The sequence below is a fragment of the Lates calcarifer genome, linkage group LG6 (assembly GCF_001640805.2).
Source record: "Lates calcarifer isolate ASB-BC8 linkage group LG6, TLL_Latcal_v3, whole genome shotgun sequence".
Taxonomy (NCBI): Eukaryota; Metazoa; Chordata; class Actinopteri; family Centropomidae; genus Lates; species Lates calcarifer.
Window position 1 is genome coordinate 7,126,423 of NC_066838.1, and position 24,181 is coordinate 7,150,603.

At 41.3% G+C, this 24,181-nt stretch overlaps 1 protein-coding gene across 1 annotated transcript in view; it reads left to right on the plus strand.

The window, feature by feature from the left end:
- LOC108882488 (transmembrane protein 26) overlaps nt 1-24,181 on the plus strand; it is a 39,641-nt gene that overhangs the window by 2,486 nt on the left and 12,974 nt on the right. The window contains 1 exon segment of the mRNA XM_051070979.1: nt 243-863. Within this exon segment, the coding sequence (XP_050926936.1) occupies nt 243-863 (621 nt within the window).

Sequence of the window (24,181 nt, forward strand, 5' to 3'; positions counted from 1 at the left end):
GTCTTGTATGGATGATTGCCAGTGTGTCTCAGTGATTACACGTTTTCATTTTTTCACACACCAAGATATAACATTGTACTATATTCATGGTACAAATGACTGATCAAAAACAAATTGAAATGGCAAAGTAACCCAGTAAGAAACCAAAGGAAATTCTCTGCTCTCTAATACAAACTGTGAGAAATTCATTTTCTAATTTAGTGCCTTCAATGTAACCAGATGCTGCTGTTTCCTTGACACAGGGCATAGTGGAGCTGGGCCCAGAGAACTGGGTGGCTGGTCTTGAGCAAACAATGCTCATAGTGCTGGTCCTGGGTCGCTGGCTGATGCCCAAGGGGGACATGTCCCGGGACCAGCTGTCCCAGCTCCTCATGGTCTACGTGGGACTGGGTGCCGACATCCTGGACATCTTCGACACCTTCAAGGAACCCGAGGTCAAAACCAACCGGGCGGTCGTCATCATCGGCCTGGCCCTCTTCTCGTGGGCGCTCATGCAGTTTCCTCTGGTTCTCACTCAAACACGACCCCCAAAGGGTGAGTCGCTCCAGAGGAGAACAGAACGTCTCCTCTGCTGCCCCAGATCTCCACACTCGTTCACGTCCTGTTGCTCCAGTGAAGTGTGGAGCCTGCTGCTCACAGTGGGACTCCAGGACGGCCCCTTCCTGCTTTACCGGCTCTACCTCATGGTCCAAGAGCAGGTACTCAACCAGCTCATGATCTTCTTCACCTGCAAGAACATTCTGATTGTCCTGTTGGAGCTGTACAGAATCTTTGTGGTTCAGTGCGAGCAGCAGGCAGTGGGATCGGGCTCAGAGAAGTGTGCCGCTCTGGTGCTCTGGTGTCGAAGCCGGAGGGGCGGGGAGGTGGAGGAGCAGGAGAAACAGGTGGAGGCAGGGAGGGAGGAGTGGTGTGGAGAGCAGAGCTGTCATACAGACACAGCGAGGGGGACTGAGAGGGAGGAAGATCAGAGAGGTGTCCAGGTATAGAAAAGCTCAAAATGCCATGAGGCATGACTTTAGCCCTCGGGCGGTGGGGTGGGGAGGTGGGGGTTGTGGCTCTCACAAGCCAGGAGAAAAGTCGAATCCATCTGCCATCTCTTGCATCTAAGCTTCATTCAGAGAGAGTTTCAGCTCTCTGGAGGTTCAGTGACTGGAAATAGACCACAAGAGAAGAGAATAAGTCCCTTCTGAGAAGATCAGAGATGAATTTATGCAACTCCCTCTGATAAAACAAACAAACAAACAAAAAAACGGGGCTGTTTCAGTCAGAGAAAGTTCCTCCACTGAAGAAATTCAACTCAACAAGTTTAACATGTGAAGGAATCAGAAAGGTAGCTGAGATCAAATCAACACAGCTTTGTGTTTTAAAGCTCCTCTGTTTGTTTCAATCAGAAACAGCATGGGATAATATGATTTTATACTGTTGTTGATGCATTTCTGATATAATGATGATGGTGATGACTTTGACAGGAAACAATATAATTTGATCTGATTCAGAATGACAGTATCAGATGATGATAACTTGCCTTGCTTTGATTAATAAACCTTTTTTTGTAAAGATGCTTCATAAAAACTGTGCAGTTTTTTTTCTCTGATCACCATGAGATGGCAGTGTTGCCAAGTCAACCAAAGCACGGCACAAATATACAGTGTTTACTTGACTGGAATATACATGCCAGTTACATCGGGGGAAAAAAAAAAACTGTAAGAGAGCAGCACAATAACACAGTGTCGGGGCTGAACTGGATTTTTGTCAGTTTTTGGTATGACAACTTCCTCTGCGGGTTTCTGTTGGACATAATGATACAATGAGGATGTAGGAGTTCATGTGATGAATTAATTTAAAAGATTTAGTCCCCTTCAGGCAGTGGCTGTGTAATTAACAGTCTGATGTAGTCAATGTAGAGACACCTCATACAGTATAACAGGTAGGAGGAGAGTGGAGAGGTTTGCTTCATTTGTCAAGGTTCATTTTCCTCTTGAGCACAATCAGCCTGTGGAAGCCTGTTTGAGAGCTCAGTGCATTTTTATTATGTCTGAAAAAGCACACTCGTGATTATGTGGGAGTTGTTCAAGTTCGACATGATTTGCTCTCACTTTCTCTCTTTCGAGAGAGATGGAAGGTGCTTTTGAGATATTCCTCCACAGCCCATAAAAGCGAGAGACTGTTTGAGAGCCTATAAAGACAGAGAAATGTTTGAGCTGAAGCTCGGGGTCTCAAGGTTTCGAGCCACTTCACGGTGGGGACAAACAGCTGCAGCACAGCTCCCCCTCCCTCCACCTCCACCTTCCAATTGCTCCAGACAATACCTCTCCTGTCAAACGATGGGCTGTGATGTGGCCCTCCTGCATTTATGGATGACCCTCTTACTGCATGTCTCTTACACTGTGTTGGGCAGACTGGGAGTGAAGAGCAGCAACAGCAGCGAGTGGCAATTCAATCAGAGGCCTTTCTAGCTCTGCCTTGTATCTGTGTCCATCAAATTGCTGCACTTCACCTCGCCTGTAAGATGATGATAGGAGCTGAGGCTCTGAACAAGTTAGAACTCTATGTTTTCAAAGAGCTCTTGATGAAAGAAAGATAGAGACACAAGGAGCCAGAGAAGAGAGAAAAAGAGCACATGTTTCTGCCCTTGTTTCATTGTATGTGCCTGAATGTACAATACATAGAATATGAGCAAGATTTCCTGAACTGATGACTGTAGGCTACTTCCAAAGGATTTGCTGGAGAGAGCTACTGTATTTCCTCTGTTTCATCTTTGTGGAGGCACTTTGGTCTAAATTATTGATGGTGGAGCCAACTTTTAAGAGAACGATGAGAAAAAGTAATGCAGAGTCCCCACTGAGATAAATTCATTCTTCCAGCAGCATAATGCTCTCACAGTGCCAGATAATGCCCGATACAAAAAGTCAGTCCCAGGGAAATGACATCACACTGAGGCAGTACGAGGGCGCTGCTTCTTCTTAGCACCTGAGTTTTGGGAGAATCCGATATTCCTGTGGCAACGTGATGTGGGCAATACAGTAGGGTGATGAAAGAGCCGCTTGCTTGTGAAGAGAGTCCTTTTCCTCTTCAGATTAACTGCATGCTTTAACAAGATTGTGTGGGCATGTGGGAGGATGGGGATGTCAGCTGATCCACGGGCTGCCCTACATAGATAGAGAGAGAGAAAGAGAGCGTGGAAACTCAAAGCCTGCAACTCCACTGCACATGGATATATATAAAAAAATTAAACCCTCACAAGCCCTTGACTGTAAAATATCTGCTCACACGGAAACGAGTGATGCTGCCTTCAGGTGCTCTTTAAAAGCTCCTATGTATACATCTCTGATTTAGATCAGATTCATTAGTCTTTGCATGTGATATCATTTCCTACTAAATTTTTCAAACTGCCGTATGTGATCATGTTTCTGAGGACAAAGTGGAATGACTGGTCACTGACAACATATCATTTGGTTGGAGTGATGAGAGTATTAGTCATACTGAAGGTACTCAACCAACAGCTCTTACAGTTTTAGTTGCAGTATGGTCCTTGAACAGATTTTGTGTGGTTGCTGCTCTTTGATAAACCTGTGAGATCAAAGTTTAGACTCGTGTGGCACACCCTGTCATAGATGTGGAAATCATAGATACAACTTGTAGCTTCAAGCGTGTTTTCTTTGAGGGGTTAGAAAATAAAAATTAAAAATGTGCCCACCTCTTTTTTTTTTTTGTAGTGGCAAACCACCAGGGGGCCTCAGGGCAAAACTGAGCTGTGTGTCTGTATCCTGTTACCTTTAGTTAGAGTACACACAGCAGAATACACTACACTGTTGTATTTTGGCCAAAGCACCCAGAAGCCAGGTTTACAGTTTAGGATAAATGCACCACACAGACACAAAGCAGCTGAACAAACTGAAAAACATTTTTTGATCCATATTCCAGAAGAAATTTTCAATTTTACAACAACAAAACAAAACAAAACAAAAAAAATCAATTTAATCCCTTAAACTCAAGGTCACATGGTGACAAGTGATGAGCTATCTCCATGACAACTGTGAGGGAGACCCTGAGATGCAGTTAAAAGCTCTGGATAAAGCTAATAAGTAAACCTTGAGTCAATATTTTTTGCCAAGTAACTTTTCCAAGGTGAAGAATACATTTTCACTCTGAGTGAAATAACTAATCAAATTCAACAAAAGTAATCTTGGTTCCTTCAGGGCCCCTGAGGGTCTGTTGGCAGTTGCCAGCTTTCAATATAGCCTTGTGTGATGGCTGCTATTTTTGTTTAATTTTTTAAAATGGCACAGGAAACACTGTAGAAGCAGAATGAAGAGGGCTGAGCATGAAAATAATAAAATTGAGAATAAGTAGAGATCACAGTCTCCTGAAGAAAAATCACATCTCTCTAACTATGTAATGCTGAGTAACCTACACTGATTAAATAATAATATAACAGTACTCAGTTAGTTAACACAGGGTCTCTAAGCAATCCAGCTACCCAGAAAAGCTTGGATATTTAGACATATGTACCACTTTATTATGTTCTTCAAGTGTGGTTGACATGATATTGATTTTCCAACAGAACCTGAATGCTGCGTAAGTCCTAATGAGATGAGAGAGAGTGAGAGAGCGAGAGAGAGAGGGAGGCAGAGACAGATTTACTCAACCTGAGCAGGTGCATTTCCCATGACAGCATGGAGCGTTTTCACCACATGCCACAATTTCCCTATTTTGTGTCAACTAATCAGGAAGTCCAAACACGCCAAGGTGCGCCTCATCAGCCTCTATTCCTACAGATAAACCCGTCAACATGCCACTGAACTGTTACAGTGAGAGAGTACGAGTGAAAACAAAGGCAAACTTCAAATGAACTCCACAACTTTCTGACAGGCAGCTGAGGATCCACCTCACACTGCCTCATATAACACCATGGATGGCAAAATAATGAGCTGTACTTCACTGGTTGTGGATCATGGGTGCTATGGTATACAGCTGTCCTGTTCCACATAGTATATGATTCTGAGTGTGATGTAGAGGTGTCCTAATTTATCTAAAATCACAGGGGAACTTTCAAATAAATTTCTCTGGACATAATATTTTTACTTCTCCTCAGGCCAGTGGTCTGCCATGTGGTCTTCTCTCAGACTGTGGCTCCCAATACACATCCAGGAATGACCCCAAAATTAAAGCCACATAGGCTAGCATCTCTTAATGAGGAGCAGCAGCGCTCCTCTAGGCTCTCTGAGCTCCTGACTCTGTCCTGAGGCAATGTCCTATCCAGAGAAGTTATTTATTTATTTTTTTTCCAGAAGAAAATGTATGTGAACTACTCCAAAGTGATGGAAGAACTGAGGTATGTGTGAAGTTCAAGGAAGCTGTTAGTCAAACATTTGGCCATAACCCACCTATGTGACAGGACTGTGACTGTATCCCAATCACACTCAGCTGGAGACCGCTCCAACACACATCAGTGATAAGGCTCTACAAAAACAGGAACGACAGCATCTTACAACCTCCAGAGTTTTCAAACCACACTTTGTAGACCTGTGTATTCACACTGTGTCACTAAAGTGGCCCAAAACCAGAAGAACAGAGGTAAGGGTCAAGTCAACACCTGACAGGGTGATAGATCGATAGATAGGTGGTAGATCTGGGAACCTCGCAAATGGAAGCTGGTTCTTAGAAAGTGGAACAACATGTCTCTGGAAAACAGTCTGAACTGGCGTGGTAGATTGATCAAGTCCAACCAGCCACATGACAAAGTAGGTAATTGTTTTCTTATTAGTTGCTCCTGTCTACAGGACAGCACCATTTGCCTTCAAAATAAAACCCATAAAAATGTCAGGGGAAGAATACTGGACAAAATTAAATTGTAATTTATTGTAATTTAAGTCATTAAAATTCATCCTCAGGGTACCATGAATATTTGTACTGATGCTTACTCCATCCAGTTGTTAAGATATTTCACTAAACACCAAAAATATCAGGCTCATGGCGGTGCTAGGGGACAGGTCAGGAGATAACTTCAGTAAGTAGGATTCATCCTCTGGGGACTGTGAATGTCTCATCATTTCATGGACATCCAGCACGTTCTTGAGGAGTTTCAGACAGACACTGTCATCCCCAGATCCTTGCTGCTAACATGGCTAAAACTCCTTGAGATGCTCATAATGTAACCATGCAACACTTGCCGTCCTCAAGTAATAATCTACACATAAAGAACCTGGTTTGTGAGGAACAGCCTGAAGATGTCTTCAGAAATGCACAACCTTTTGCTTGTTTTTCTGGAATTTTTAACCAGATCTCCCAGTCTTCTTCAGCAGAGTGTGTTCAGTACTCATGTTTTGAGTGACATGAAGATTTGAACTACTTTGTATGAGTGACTTTTGAATGTTAAGGGGCATTTCCTTTAATAAAGCCTGAGTATGAACTGACTTCATGGTGTCACCTCAGTGTTCAGAATTAGTTTGCTCAGTTTAACTTCTTGCTAATTCCTGATCCAAAGTCAAACCAGCGTCGGAAGAGACCATTAGCTCCTCAGGTGTCTGATAACTTCAACTTGTTGTCTCTCAGCCTTATTTATATTCATTTCATTTTTCTCCAGTCTTAATTGCTTCTGTAACCAATTTTATTCAGAATACAAAACTGAGCAATGAATATGAAATCCCCTTCAAAACCGAGCATTCAGAATTCCTACCCACATGGCAGTTTTGGAGATAACTGCTACGACAGCTAGCAGTTTTGTCAATCTCAGGCCACAGAGGATGTATTGTTGAAATATTAATTGGCTGCCTCCTTTGCCACCCCCCAGCTCCTCTGAGCTGGGAGAGCTGCCACTTCACCCATTTCCAATCTACAACATGGCCTCTGGTCATGGAGGCCAAGGCCACGTTGGGACAACAGTTCTAATGAGGAAATACAGTCGGCTGTCTGACTGGACGACATAATTAGGACAGTTGAGAGCACTTGATAAACAAACACATTTTTGAATTTAGCTCAAGTGTTGTTTGAGCCATATGCCTTATGATATCCCCACACTGCCATGCTGATGTCCTAATTCTGTCCTCCACCAAGCAGACCAGCTACTCCTGACTCATGTGCACTACATTTTACCTCTGCAGCCCACAAGCTCTTGTTGGTTGAAAGAAGAATCAAGAATGAACTAGTTCACTGTCACTATGATTATTGCATTTTATTGTAAACACTTACAATATATATAAAACTAGGAACAACAAAGATTTTTCCACATTGGAAGAGGTCTTAGACTTTAAGACTGAAAAACAAATGTCATAAAGCCTGAGTTAGCACTAACAAACGAGTTGGATAACAAACATAAACTCCAACACTTTAAACTTAAGGCAACTCTGATCAGGTAAAGAAAATAATTCAGTCTAATCACAAACCTCTATATGAGTTTGAGCTGATGCTGGAGTGTACAGTAACACCACGAGGTCATCATATAATCTATCCCACCTTCACGGGTGCAACAAAGCTAACAGAAAGTCTGGAGGTTGTCAATCAAATGGTCTGTACACGCCCACAGAGACCTGAGAAAAGGTCTTTTCTGCCAGAACAAGTGAAATCCCCTGTGTGGGTGTACCACAGACACTCAGGGCTTTTCACAGAATTTTATATTTCAGATTTTAATTTAGTGGATTTAAAACACAAGTGAATGTTTTGGCATACTGGAGCCTGAACACAGTACCCACTGTACTTCTCACTGAATAGATTTTGAATTGAGAATCAACTCTGAACTGAAGCCTGAAACCAAAAATCAGATTGAATCACATCAAGGAGATTCCCAAAGACTCCCACCGACAGTGATCATTTCATCTCTGTACCCTGATAATCAGACTGAATGGCTGTTTCATTTTCTACCATCATGGTAGGTGATTTCTGGCTGTGAATGGACCTAGTATCTGTCCTGACAGAAACATACTAATTTAAGAGTTGTTATTTCTCTTAAAATGTACAACAGCTTCTACAAATGCTGCGAACTCATCCTCACATTTTTCTGTCAATAGTTTTCATGTGGCTTGCTAACTCAGGAGCCGACAATCCTCTGATTGCTTCTCAACTGCTGGGAAACAGCTGTCAGTTTCAGTGAGCACAACACCAGACCTCTTTGAATTGCTGAGCAAATCACAGGTATGCTAATCTATCAAATGATTAAAATTCATGTGATTTTTGTTTGTAGAGAAATTAAAACAGTCCTGTTAAAGTGTGTGACATTTAGCTGTTGCCCAAGTAAAGTTTTCTCTGTTGCTTCAGTGTATGTGGCTTCTTGGAGCCAGATCAAGTGTGCATTAGAGGAACTGTGGGGGATACTCGAGGGACTAACTTTATTAAATGGCTGTCCTTGACTCTTAAGTGTTTATGCACAGTAAAGCATATATACAGGGTGTATTATCATTTGAATGCCTTCCTCTCTCAGACATGAGAGTGTAGGCATCATGTGAAAAAAATACAGAAAAGGGAATTACATGGTGTATCTGTAAAGGAGGTGAGGCTCTGACATGATCTGTTATGTGAACATGTAATGTGTCAAAAAGAGGGCTCAATAGTGAGAAAATGCTTTCACTTCACTTTATGTGTGTCTTCATTGACCTGACAGGCTTAGCTGAGGAAAACGCCCCTGGCTTTAATGGCACCAATAGGCTGTGGTGTTGGGGTTCTAGGTGTGTGTGTGTGTGTGTGTGTGTGTGTGTGTGTGTGTAACCTAGCATCTCTAAAAAGAAAAAAGAGAGAAGGCAAATAAGAGCTGCACCCACTTGCAGATTGAACCACTCTGTAATGGCACAAGTATTCCCCAAGTGAGTCAATATAATCAATGGAGGCATCACAGATGTGAGAGAGGAAAGCCTGTTTCTTTTAATGGCAGGACCAATGAGCTGTGTTACAGACATGCTGCAATAAAGATGAGACATGCAAAGCTGTTCTTCCTCACTAAAACGCTTCTCTTTCAGGACCTCAGCTCGTTCTCCTCCTCATCTCTTCTTCACTCTATTCCATTAAACGCATATGACACCTGTACTGCTCGTCCTGCGCTACACACTGTAGTATCAGTGGGATCCATGTGAAGCCTCTGACTGTGTGCGTATGAGTGAGACTATTATGGCACTGGTCCATTGCCTACCACACAATGATGAGCAAAGCTTTCAAGGGGCATTTCATGAAGACTGAAGCACCAAATGGTTTTGTTGAACGGACAGAAAATAGCGGCTGTCATTTTGGCCTGGAGAAAGCAATCTGCTGTAAGAGGAGTCGTGGTGGTGGTGGTGGTTGGGTTTCTTACACGGCCCTCTCAGCACTTAAAGAATGCTTCAGTACTTTTATGCACGTAAAAACACAATTTGATCGATATTAACAAAACAACTGACTCAGACAATACTCATGTATCCTCAGGATTAGAACAGCATCACCATCTTCAGCCATAACTGTAGTGTTGCTTCAGTGCATTTGTGAGCATTTACAGCTCCCTCAGTGATTATTGGTCATTGATTGCGTGGTAGATTGTGTGGTGTACCGGTTCTTTTTCTTGGTTTAGTTTACATAATTACATTATGTAGGACATGGGCAGCCAGAAGCGCTTTTTCTCTTTGGAACACTTCAGAGAGTGAATGGAGCAGATCTATTTCAGGAAGTGGGTTAGTGGTGAGGGGAAGAGGCTTGATTCAGAGAATAAACACATATTTTACACATTAGGATATTTGTTATTGCACCATGCAGCCCCTGGTGTCCCCTGACTCTGAAGATGGTGAAGATAAAACATATCAGACACATCTCGGCCTGGATAACAGTGTTACACTGAGTATGTTTACTGCTGTAACATATATGTCACACATTGTATTCAGACTCATGTGGAGGGGAGTTTAGCAGCATGCAGTGATGCAATTATCTGGTTAACAGCTTGTTTCCACTAATACCAGCTCTACCATTTGGGTTCTATTAAACAGCAACATCAAGAAATAAAGGCTGCAGGAAATTACTGGAGAAAGAAAAACTTTAACACTTCTTAGGAAATATGTTTACATGCTTTGTTTTGACTGATATAAAAAGATTAATGTCTGCACAAAAGACATGATTCATTTAGCATAGCATAAAAAAGACTACTAGCTTGGCTCTGTCCATCGTGAAATATATTGATTTTGAGATATGAAATATTTTGTATCTCATTTGTTTAAACTCATCAACTACATTTAAAATCCTACTTAAATTAATGTACATAAGTATCAGTTAAATGCAAGTATCAAAAGTAAAACTACTAGTTCTTGAAAATTGACATATTAGCATATTTTACACTATCAGATTGTTTATACTGATGTATCACATAATACAAATGCATAAATAGCGTTTTACTGTCGTAGCAGGTCAAACATGTTTTAGTGATTGTATACACTGAGAGAAGGTTGGAGCAACGGTTCCAGCGTATGGAGGGTGGAAACCATGGGTTTGATTTTCAGCATGATATGATAACTTTTTACAGCCTTATCACAACTTTTTTTAAATATAAAATTTTAGCCTGAAATGTAGCTGGTAACAGCAACTATCAAATGAATATGGTAGAGTGAAAAGTCCAGAAAACCCCTCTGAACTGTTGTGCAGTAGAAGTATCAAGAGGCAAGTGAAGTACAAGTACCTTGAAATTGCACTCAAGTATAGTAATTGAGTAAATGTACTTAGTTACTTTCCACCACTGTGTAGAGGCCACAGTTTGTGGATTTACATGCTTTATTGTTGGTGAACAGCAGCTTGGCCGGGTGATTGTGGATAATTTCCCACAGTCCTGTCACATGGTTTCCAGGTTTGGTTCCATTGTAGCTGCTCAGAGACCAAAACCATGACCTGTACCCACTACAAACAAGTAACTGAACCTGAACTCACAAACTGTTTTTGTTCATTTTTGTTATCTATATATCTTGATAAAAATAATTATATTGTGTAAATAAGACAGCCTCACAGTCAGCCTAACTGTTTCACCCTGCTTCCAGTCTTTATGCTAAGCTAGGCTAACCATGCCCTGACCCCAGCTTTGTATGTACAGAAATAGGACTGACATTGATGTTCTTATGTCACTCAGGACAAAAAGCTGTTGTGCTTTTCCTGAATAAATTGTCAGAAAAACTTGTAGTACAGTTTAATGGAGCACAGTAACCATCAGACTGAAGTAAAAATGATGTTGAGATTAAAGTCCCAGCGACGTAAAACCCAAATAATCTGCATGCATTAATTCAGCCATAGCATTCTTAATGTGCCTCTGAAGTATTATTGGACTTGTCCTTGAAACCCACTTACTGTGGATTGATAAAGCGTATTCTTTTTTATGCCTCTCTCAAAGAGCCTCCCATGCAATTGTACTGTGGGCTAAGACCTGATTTCCATTTCCATCGCACGATAACAGCCTCGCCTCACTCTTACCGAGCGACAGGCGAGGATAAAAGCAAAATCAAAGCCAGTCAAAAACAATTTGACAAGCTAATGGATTTGAGGGGCTCGTGTTCTACGCCCAGATTTCTTTAACATGACATCACGTGCAGCTGTACACAAATCTTTCACTTAACCATTTGGGTGGTAGTGTAGTGCTCTGCACTGGTTAATGCTTATTAATACGTGTTACTTACATTCTAATTGACAGCCTCACTTTGATGTAGCAAGGTGCAGGTACATGTTAAAAAAAACCCTTTGAAGGCAGATTCTCCAACATTCCCCCAGTGTGCCTGCCAGGAGCTCAGAGCAGAAACACAGAGAGGAGGAGTGGTGTAGCCACAGCACAGACTCAGAAATGTGGCTCACCTCCCATCTATCCCTGCTCTGGCTCTGGCTCCTCACAAAAAACAACCAGGCCTCATATGTCACTGTCACTACTGGCCCACATGAATCCAATATGTACAGCAATGAGAGACTTTGTTCAAACAGATTATTTGGCATTGGATAACAAGAGAAGAGGCTGCAAGTGCACATTTATACAAGGGTGTCACTGCTCTTTTACACAGGGTATAAACCTGCACAGCAAAATGCAATCAGCCCAATATACAACCTGCATGAACAAGAGGCAGGAAAACAGCTTCTAAAGCTTTACTTACAAAGTGAATTGTTTCCTAATAGAACGTGCTGTGATATATACCCCACAGCGAACTAAAATATTGCTTAATCCAGAACAGAATCCTTTTTGCTGATCCTTTGTTTTTGAACAAATAATTGTATTCGCCTACCTAACGCCTCAGGGATGGAAGGATGAAAGGAAGATGGGGGGGGCACATCAATATAATTGGAACTACAACAGGATGTAACAAAAACATCAGCATTGCTGGTTTTGTTTCCGTTCACACCTTCAATCAGGAGGGATAGACAGATGAGAGCAGAGAGCAGGGATTAGCATTAACATTTTCATTAATTGAATGTTCTTGTAACTTAATCAGAAGCCTCCACTGAACCTCAAGTAAAACAAAACTCGACTCACAAACTAAATTCAGTATCTACAGTACAGTGTGCGGGTATTAGGACAGTGATGCAGTGTGTTTTTCATTGCTTTGGCTTAGAAGATTGGATTTGAAATGAAACAATGAGTATGAGGTTAAAGTACTGAACTTCAGCTTTACGGAAGCTCACATCTGATGATGAGTGAACAATTCAGGGCTGCAGCTTTTACACGGTTCATCATGTGGACGTAAACGCCCTCAAACAGCTGAAGTTGAAAGTCAGCACTTTAAACTCACAGTCATTGTTTCAGCAGTACACAGCCAAAAGACAAAAAAACTTTCCTAACACTTACAGGCTGGACTAATGTGCGTATGCATCATGATATAATACACAAGACAAAGGAATGCAGGTGTTCATGCAGAGTCTGGATATTAGCAGAAAAACCCTTAAGGCCTGTGAAAACTCACATTATTGAGCATTTCAGTGCAGACACTTGGAATAAAAATAAGTTTTTTCAGATTTGTTGTATTTTGTTAATGTCGCTGTATCTAATTTCAGGGCCTGGATCCTCAGATGATTACATTTCTGATGTTTTTTTTTTTTTTTTTTTGGGGGGGGGGGGGGGGGTATATAGATGTATTTTTCCATTAATTTGGGAGACTATTTTTCATATAATATGTAATATGTCAAAGTGAAACTCATACCTTACACTGGGATGTCATGAAACCTCCAACTATCCATTATATATGCTCTAAGAACCTAAGAAGCACCTGAATGCACCACAGTGTTTGTCTCTGTGAAGCTCGACGTCTTGTGGGAGGAGGTGGTACTGACACAGTCTGACTTTCAGGTGCTCTGCAGAACTACCCCCTCATGGCCTGCAGCCCTTTAAAGGATCTGACCTGGGACACAGCGGGAGCTCTGATATTATCATATGAGGTGTGGGTCTGACCATGTGACTGTCAGATACTACACCATGCGGCTGCCTTTGACCTGTGTGGTGCTGTTTGCGCATGGTGGCGAGCAGAGCATGCTGCAGTAAATGCCCAGGAGATATTTGTTTCTGGCTCCTTTGATTTCTCGTTTTCTCTCAATTGGAACCTGTGCACCTGCCGCTAATTGCATGACCAGGTGCAACAACTCCCTGTTGTTTTGTCTTCACTGTTTGCCAACTGCTGTTAGACTAAAACAGGAGGATGGTCTGTTTTTCTACTGTTCTTTTTAGCAAACAGTTTACACAATAATCAGATAAATAAAAACTATACTGTCGGTTCATGCATTACAGTTAATACGTGGGTATACAGGACACCAGTGTCCAGCTGCCTGTCCCCTATGTACCCCTACATACAGAGATAAATATGGGTAATAGTAGACAAGCTCCTTTATTTCGTCCTAAAAACTTTCTGTTGTTGTTTTTTCCAGAGTCTGCTGCAGAATCATGACCCCTACCCTACGAAAGCCTATTTGCATTTTGTGGACACGAAGCATTAATTTTTGAGGACAAGCACAACCAGTGCTCCAGAAAACACAGGCTAGGCGAAGATAGCCATTATCACCACCCAGCTTGAGGGTGGACAAAGAATGAAGCCCACACAGGAATTAAAATAGGTTTATTTTATTTAAGCAAAAGAGAAATTAGACTAAAGACAAACAGAATGCTGCAAAACCAAAAGGTTTTAAAGCTGGGGGGAGAGAAAAAGATGGGCTGACTGCCACGAGCTTATAGGGAGTCATCAGTCAGTCAGTCTGGGTGAACTGAATGTCCCTGACCACCTGACACCACCCTCCAGGCTCCTGCAGGGAGAGGCTGAGGAGTCCTGTCCAGAGAGGGTCGTTACTCCATCATGCACACAAGAATGAACAGCAACAATCTGACATCATTCTCATGTGGCCCCACTGCCAGAGCTGATGATTGACAGCCCATCAGAAGCTAGTGCTGGGATTGAATGCAGGCAAAGCGGTATAATGTGGATGGCACTCGAGTCTCAGTGTACCGTCAAGCTTCTGCTTTTAAGGCTAATGTATGAGCTTTGCTGGGTTCAAGCTGTACAGGGCACTGTCCATGATCAGCTGGTAAAAATATGAGGGTAGGATTCAGTATGTGCTGGAGATCTCAGCTCTTAATCAAGTAATCCCTGAGCCATTGGGAGGGAGTGATCCACAACCCCATCAACGCCCCACAAATATATTACGGCCATTTTATGTCATGGGACAGTAAAATTCTTACTTATTGCCCCTTTTAAATGAAAATGTCTATTAAAGCTCTAATGTGAAAGCGGCAGCGGTGCAATATCATTGTATGATGGACAGCAAATATTACCTCAGCAGCACGACACTTTAGAGGCAATAAGGATTTTCAGAGCCGGGTCAAGCCACAGAGGAGGCTTTTTTTTTTTTTTTTTCCTTTTTCTTTTTTGTTGAGCGGGAGTACATCAAAGTTTGATGAGAGATTTGTTTCCCATGCACTTCTCACAGCTCCCAGTTTCGTGACGCTCCAGTGCACATGGTGGAGCTCCCTCAGTAGATGATCTAGTGTAACACTTAAAAGTCGGCTGACTGGTTTTATAACCACATTAATCATTGTTGCTCTCGTACGCTCTGCAAGCAGCCTTAGCCACTTGTGGAAGAGAAGAGCTCAGCAGGGCTTTTCATGAATTAAGACCCAAGCAGAGCAGAGGCCGGTCAATAACATCCCACTACATCACATGATGGCCCACTGTCACCTTGTTAAAAAGTTTTACCTTTTAGTCTGAGACTGTTTTAAGTGTACACAGTATTTAAGTTATTACTTTATGTTTTGCTGGAATTAACGCTGAACAACACAACATACTATCAGTATCACTCCCTGTTTGTCCACTGAGGACTTTCTGTGTAGTTAATCTGTCCATGGCATGTCCGTCATGTTTCCTGAGGAAAGGGGTAGAGCATTAAGAGTCACAGAGGCAAAGGAAGGAGAGATATCAATGTCTCCATGTGGCAGAGCAGAGCAGAGGCCAGTTTGGTTCAGCGTTGCATGTGTGGATCTCTGGTCTGACATGCCTTTTTCTTTTATCCTGTAGTTCACACACTTCTGTGTTTCTATTTTGAACCTTGATGTATTGTTTGCTATTAGTCACTAAGTACGTTTCCTTCTACCTGCTTTTATGAGAGTAAAAAAAAAAAAGCTTTCAAAATATCACAAAAAGGATTTCACGCTCGGCTGAGGTGGAACAGTTGGTGTATCGATAAAAACAAAATACGATCAAGTGCAATGGAAGTAGACTTAGCACATAAATCATGATTTGCACACACTCCAGATGACTCATTTGTTACCGAGGATTCTGCTCCACTGAAGACACTGAAAATATGGCAGCAGGTGAAAACAATACATCTGTGAGGAGTGATAAGGACAATGCTCCTCAAATTAATACATGAAACAGACATGAATGAATTTCCATCATGTCTTCCACCTGGTTTTCCATTGCTGAGGTTTGAACGGTGATCTTACATCATCTTGTTGACATCAAAACTTAAGATTTGGTGTCAGCAACCTGCACTCTTTGTTTTCGTTGTAAGTCCGTACATCAGCAGAGTCTTCACTCATCACCCACAGTATGTCAGAACCTCTGACTGGTTTGAAACATTTAAAGGGATGAATGATGCATTTCAAGCATTTCAAAAGTACATTTGTTGGCCCAGAGGGGCACTGCATCCTTTGTGTGGTACATATACAGTAGTAGGCATGGTTATTGCTCGCCAGTTTCCACCATTCTCTCCCCCTATTCTCCTCTCTTTTTATCTGCCTCTCTCAGTTTTGCAGCCCTCTCACCCTGCAAGTAACCAGAGACTCCCAAATCCCTGCCTGCAACAACTGAGTGCCTCTGTTTGTTGCTCCCACAATGCATTAAGTGTGAAGTGAATCCCCCTGCCTGCCTCCAACAAAATTTCACCATAACCAGCAGACAGAGGCTCTTATTGTGCTCTGTGTGGAGTCAAAACCTCAACTGGCTGATTGGCACCACATTTATTCAGCCCTAATGGAAGGAGGTGGGCCCTTGGGTGAAGGGAACCACGCGAATGCACAGAGTGAGTGACAGGCCTGCTGTATTGTTGGAGACAGTCCCCTGGCCTTGACTTTGTTGTACAGCAAATACCTGCTCCAACAAGGTGGAATTAAAAAGTATCAAAGTTAACAGCTTCTCAGCTGGGTGGAGTTATTTTATACACGGTGTCGTGTTGGCCTTCTTTTGTTGTCAGCGCTAAGCTCTTTGAAAGTGGGTTAAAGAGTAGGTTAAATGAAATAAATCTACTGGGAGTCATTAAGGATGTGAGCTAAAATATTAAAAAGTGTGTAACATCCATTCCTTGCATCAGTCTGGAGGAGAGGAGAAGTATTAAAGAAAGAAAACAAATTAACTACTCACTTTGGGCTTCAGAAACACTGATCACACATTCTTTACCATGCTGGTTAGAGTTTTGTTGCACCTATAGGTGAGCTGTAATAACATGAAGAATTAAAGTTTTAATATAACTTCACACTGCAACTAAAACTGCAGTGATAATTTCATATTCCAAAGTACTGGTAGGCCGTAAACGCGCTTAAAGGATAATTCTGGTTTATTACAACTGGAGTCTTATTTTAGCAGCAATCACACTGTACTCACTGAGTCTACTGCTGAGACACGGTGCCATCACTAAAAACACGTCTGTCAGGGCAGGAGACTGAGCAGGTTTTAACCCTCAGGTTAGAGCTGCCCTCCCAGAACTGTTTTTAGTCTCTCCCATTAACTCACTGACAGTGCAGTCAGAACCTGTGGAACATGATGGTCAAACCTGTCAAAATAACATCCAAGATGGAATAAAGTAGAATTTTCCTATAATTCAAAAACAATTCTTGACAGAAAAGTCTTGCTTCCTCCACATTTACCTCTTCTACGATCTGATTTGACTTTGGAGCTGTAGTGAACAAGCAGATACAAGCATAGCAGCTATTTCATCATGGATAACATGACCTGAACACTGGTGCATATTGTTTTCTGATGCTGCCAACTGGTATACTTAATGTAAGTGATGTTTCTCCAGGGATGGAAATGTCACTCTGTCAGTGAGTCAGTCAGTCCACCATTTTAGTCCAGGTCAAAATATCTGAGCAGCTGTCTGGGTGGATTTCCAATGACTCTGGTGATCCCGACTTTTCATGTGCCAACGTAATGTTTACATTTGTGGTTTTCAGTGAAATATCTCAGCAGCTATTGAGCCACATACTCAGTTGTGTTTCAGAACTTACTTGTAATCTAATCTTAAAACCTGTGATATCTTTTCCCTGTGATTTATGTTCCTTGTGATTGCAGCCTGAGTTTCTGATCTTTATGTATTCAAACATTGTGGGTATTGCAGAAGGAGAGTGAAACTCTGAATTAATATTGAGTTGCTATGCACTGACAGCTCCTTTTCTGAGATCACTGAAATCAAACTGATAAACATATAATAATAAATGCATTTATACAGAATAAAACCTCCAGTTCTTCCCCATATTTGATTTCTGTGTGCATGGAAACTCAAAGGGAAAGTCACCTCACTGCAAATTGTTCCCTTTCTGAGAGAAAACTAAATTCACTTTAAGTTTGGTTGTACACAGACTGGTAAACTTTCTGAGTTGCTGATGTTATACACACAGAAACATGGTGGATGAAAGCAACCATTTGGTTGATGGTAAGAAACATTTGGTGGTGCAAATTCAGGTACTGCCTATCAGAACTAGATTAGTTTAAAAAGTTATTTATCAGGATGTAACCCTGATAATGTCACATTCTGAGCTCAGGCCACAGGAGACAGACCCAAAATGCAGACTCTGAGGCAGACTTGAAACAAGTGATTTAGACTTTGAAAAAGTCCAAGAGAACAGGATGGGAAAACAGGGATCCAAGCAAAGCAGGCAAAGACAAGACTATGTATACACACAGGTGCAGGTGAGACAGAAAACACGTAGGCAGGAAGTAAAATCACAAACAACATGCCAGGAATAATTCCCAAAATAAAACAGGAAGTGAGCAGAACACAAACGAAAGGGAACGAAATACCAAAAGACAAGCACTGAAAACACAAAAGACCCAACAGGAAGATAATAAAACAGGAACAAAAGTCACTGAAAACACAAGGGAACAAATAACTTCCAAATAAAACCACAAACCAGAGTCACTAAAGAAGGGGGGTCTTAACAGATAACAATCAATATTACCGTGGTTTCAGCATCAAACATCTTCACCGTTTTGCTTAAACTCTCTGAGTAATAAAATACAACGACATCTTCTTTGTAGCGTCCATGTTGTTTCCACACATGCACATGAACACACACAAGTTGTATTTCTAGCTCAGGAAATGGGACAATCTGAGGGACATGTGAGTGCAGCATTAGCATGCTGATGTTAGCATTTGAAGCTCCACTGTGCTGATGCAGCTTTCTCGCAGAGACATCAGCATGGCTGTAGACTAGACTAGGTAATGTAGTGTTTATTGATCATGGGTTAAACTGATTCCAGATTTAATATAATGAACAGAGCTAACAGTGTTTATGTATCATAGTTATCATGCAACTATGTGGCTCAGTTGTGTTTCAGAACTTACTTGTAATCTAATCTTAAAACCTGTGATATCTTTTCCCTGTGATTTATGTTCCTTGTGATTGCAGCCTGAGTTTCTGATCTTTATGTATTCAAACATTGTGGGTATTGCAGAGAGTGAAACTCTGAATTAATATTGAGTTGCTATGCACTGACAGCTCCTTTTCTGCGATCACTGAAATCAAACTGATAAACATATAATAATAAATGCATTTATACAGAATAAAACCCACCCTCCCCCATTATTTGAATCACCTTCAGGCTTCCCCATATTTGATTTCTGTGTGCATGGAAACTCAAAGGGAAAGTCACCTCACTGCAAATTGTTCCCTTTCTGAGAGAAAACTAAATTCACTTTAAGTTTGTTTTTCCAGAGGAAACTTTGACCTGTAGACAGAGAGAACAGACTGCCGTCTACAACAAAGTTGAACTGTGACCAATTAGAGAGGGAAAGTTGCCATAAAGCAGTAAACACAGAGCTGCTGTTGAGCTAAATGACTGCAACAAAACGCATCAATGCACACACGCTGACAACAGATGTGCCCGTGCATTTACACACACATACACACAGAGCTGTTTTCTGGTTGGAAGTGTGAAACAGCAGCTCTTGTTACCTTGATCTTTGTCAGTGTTCACAAGTGTTATTTAAGTTCAGCTCTTTTTTTGTGCAGCTTTGTCTTTTAAAACTGCTGCTGCTGCCTGTGAATCCACTGTACTACAGTATTAACAGTCTGAGGTACCGGTCCTTAACACCACTGACATTAGGTCCAAAGCTCTTAATATCCCTGAAATATTACACTTTGAATTCTGTATTAACAGAAAGTCACGTTGCTTTGTTATCACAGAACCAGCTGTGAAAATGTTTAACTGTATCATCTTGAAAGTTATTTTTAATATGCTCTTTAACATGCTATCAGAAATGTAATTTGTGAAGTTGTCAAAGTAATCCACCAAACTTGAGTGTGTTTGTGGTGCCTCCTGTTATGATAGGCTGGATCTGTCATCTCACAAACACTCTGCCTAAACAGGCTGCGCTATTGAAGAGTTAAAAAGCTTTTCTGACACTTCATGCTTTATGTTAAAATTACCTCTCGCTTTCATCCCCCTGTGTAATTTCAATTCTGTAGCTTCCTTGCTTGCGTGCTGCACAAACACACACACACACACATACACACATACACAGACACAATTTATGTATTTATTCATTTCCTCCGCAGCTTGTTCAAAGCCATGTACACATCACCCTCTCTTGACGTGTGAAGCTTCAGGTTTTTAATTATTCATTGGGCTATATCTAAAGCAGATATATTCCAGCACTTTTCTGCTGACAACCTGGGCTTAAAACAGAGTAAAACGGAGGACAATTTGAGTGAGCAAACAACTCCTACAGGGCTGTAATATCATTTCAGCAGCCTGGTCTCCTCACTCATCATCATGATTTTGAGCTGCCTTTGACATGGTGGAATAAATCACTTTGCTACAAGATAAACTCACTTTGACTTGCAGAACATCCCCAAACACAGGAATCTTTTCTCGAGTTTGTAGGTGATAAGTTTGTTTTACACAGGACATGCTGATGATACGCCTCTATAGCCCGCTGTGCATGTTGATAACCACTTACACTGCTTAATGTGACAGTGTTCAGTGTGCTGCAGATTAGCTGAGTTTAGGAACTGAGGTCAAAGTCGCCCCAGGATGAGTTGCATTTAGGTGCTAACACTTTAATGCCTCTTTGGTCACTAATGGTCTGGAGCCTTTTAGTTCACAGCCACAACTTTGTATTCGCCTGCAGTTCTTCAGTGGGGACTGATAATAGGACACATGTTTTTAGCCACAAAGCTGCTAAAAGCTAAAAAGAGAGAGTGATGCTTTGGTGTATTATGTGAATGACACACAGGCAGGCGAGAGAGAGCAGAGGGAGTGAACCAAGCTGTCATGATTAAACACAGTCATTTGATCTGTTGTTAAAATAAAAATATCGATAAGTGAAACTTTGAAATAGCTCCCTCTGCACCATGAATGTTCTCAGTTTAATAACAATCTGCCTGGTGGATGATAACAGAGTGTTATGATGGATGTGTTCAGAGTAGACAGTTTAACCTGATGGTGGTGAGGGACAGCAAGGAAAGGATTCATTCTCTGGAGAGCATGAGTGTGCTCAATAAATGTAAAGGCAACCAGAGAGAAGGCGCCATCAGTTCAACCATAATTTTTCTATTAAATGGACTGGTTACCAAACAGATAGCATTTGTCACATTTAGGGTGAGAAGACACAGGAGTAAGGAGCTACATGCAGGCACTGAGGGGAGGCTGGAGCAGTTTGAAGATTTATTTGAATTAAAACCACAAATTGAAGGAGAATTAAAGTTTACTGTGATGGTGCAGCAAGTGAAAATCTCAAAAAACTCAAAAGTTCACAAAGTTAAAGGATGAGGGTTGGCAAGAAAACACAAGGGGCCCGAGAGAAAGAGGGTCCACAAAAACACACAAGCAGCCTGCAAACTCCATGAAGCACAACACCCACTCAACAGGGAAAATACAAGACTCTATATACACAGGAGATCATTATTTATGGGACACTGGTGGGACTGAAAACAAGGTGGGAAAGAGTCAAAGACAGGAAGTAAAGCAAATGAGACAAATCAGGAAAAGTAACAAAATAACAGGAAGTATTTATTCACACTTAGAGACACTTAGAGGGAGGAATACCAAATAAATTAAATAAAATGAATCTGATCGGTACATGTTGAGATACTGTGGTAGTGTTGGGACAAATTGTTGGTTTGACAGTTCAAACAACAAACCAACTATAAGACCAACAGCCAGTATGGCTGTCCTCAGTAAAGCAAACTGTTAAATTCTCCAAAGTGACATATTATTTTAATCTCTGCAGTTCCAGTGCTGCTGAAGAACAATCTGCTGCTGGAGTGAGAGTTGTTGTTAGAGCAGTAACATTAATGCTGATGATGAGGATGATTGTAGTGGTGACAAAGTGCACTCACTGTGGTCCAGTCAGCATTTAAAGTGAGGAAAGCTGAAAGTAAACAAGATGAACACTTCCAGTCATTAACAGTGGAAAATGTCTTCATTATGTTATCTTCACTGAGAAAGTGTTTTTTTCCCCCTCACAGATGAAATACAAGAGAGACTGTTGAGCCTCTGCAGCAGAGCAGAGCTGGGTGAAAACCTGTAATCCACGTAGGTGTGACAGGTAAAGTGAAGGGTGACAATAGACGGTGAGGAGGGCCTCGTATATATTTGCAGAGTGTGTTTGCTCTCGGCTTTGCTGCATCTTGCATTTCTTTGCTTTAGGCACCTTGCATTTTTTGGAAGAGAGCCTTGAGCACCCTGAGCCGAAACAAAGTCAGCTCATTGTTTTTGTTTTTCCTCTCTCTGTTCACCAGTGGTACTAATGCAGAGATGGGCCTTCTGGGGGAAACTACAGCAGTTTAGAAGCAAATAAGAGCTGTTTTGTAACCATTCACCTATTTTATATAATACTTGTATAGTCAAATCACACCAGGCCAGCACAATAAACAACAGCTGGCTGTGTGACTGACAGCAGATTGTCAGCTATTCTGCAGTCGCCTGGCAACAGCAAAACAAAAACGCAGCATGAGGCTCGGTTTTTTGATGTGTAAGTTCCTTCCTCACAAATGAAACAGCAATTTTGCTTAAGTGCTTTTAACAAAAAGGCAGCAGAGCAGCTCAGCGTTGTACCTTCAGTGTGTACTGCGTGTGTCTGGGAGCAGCCAATGTATGAGATGGTGCTCTGTTTACATTGTGAATGTCACTGTGAGGGGAGGCAACATGGTGGACAATTAATTACAGAGGAATTCACCAGACCCTTAGTGATTACTTTTAATGGTAATGAGCTCTAATCACTCTAATACTGTCATTATTAAATTATGACGAGAGTCTTTATTAGTCAAACATGAATATATTACATGTTATTATTCATTTCTGCACTGCATTGTTAATTGTTTAATTCATTAATGTGTACTTAAGCCAGCTTAGAGCCATATCCAGTGTCTGGTGATTGCATTAATTGTCTCATTTGAGTAACCATTCACGTCAGTGTTATTCTGTCTCAGTGGAAGATTACTAATTCTATATTGTGAAGTATTGGATACTTAATCCATAAGCCTTAGCATGTGCTAAATATGTGTCTAACTGGAGGAAGATGGATATGAGACTTAAAGCGATAAATAAAGTTGCTGTGTGAGTCAGTGTAGCGAACAGTTGAACCACTTTTCCAGCATTTTTTCAATCTATTAACAATGTTAAACACACATGGTCAAAAGGTATTTAGTGGTACTACAGAGTAGAGATGATAAGGAAAAAAAAAAGCTAAAGATTGTTTTTTTATTTTCTAGGTGAGGTGAGGTGATGTTCACATTAACTGTGCTGGTCAGTGATTTTAATCTGCACATATATGGGTCAGTTTTCACCTCCACTGCGGTTTTTCTGTGGTCCTCTGGTAATTTAAATCCCATCCAGACTGACATCCTTTTATTTTTAAGAGGACTTAACTTTTGTCTGTGTGAAGAGCTGCTTGTCCCTCTCCTATTTAAAACATTTATTTCAGTGCAACTTCTGTGTGAAAATGAGTAAATTAAAAATGTTTTCACTGATCTGACAGATGGAAACATGCTAACACCAACATATGGGCCTATCTGAGAGCCAGTACAATAACAGAAAAAAATGACCAAAAAAAAAAAAAAAAAACCTCAATAGGCAGGCTGGTGCTTGTATTGTCATTTGAGCCATCCTGTAGGTAAATTGTCAACATTTAAAATATGGCGGATTAGATATTAACTGGTCTTGTTTGCAATGTATCCACTGATTCACAGCCAGATATCAGTGTGTCACTCTGATACTGAGGAAAACTTAAAAAAACAATTCTCAGGCAAGTTCTGAAGCATCTTTTTTCTGTAATTTCTAAGAGGATTTATTCACTATGGAAGTCTATGATAATGATACCCACAGTAGGTGCTGGTCATACTGAATGATATCAGTGTGTGTTTCATGTTTGTGTGTTAAGATTTGACTGAGGTGACTAACCCTCTGTGACCTCCCCCTCCAGCTCTCCTATGTGTTATCTTGGGGAAGCTTTTTGCGTTCTCTTTTGTTCAGTGTTCATCTCTATTACAGACCACATCCCGTAATTTCCAGGTAGT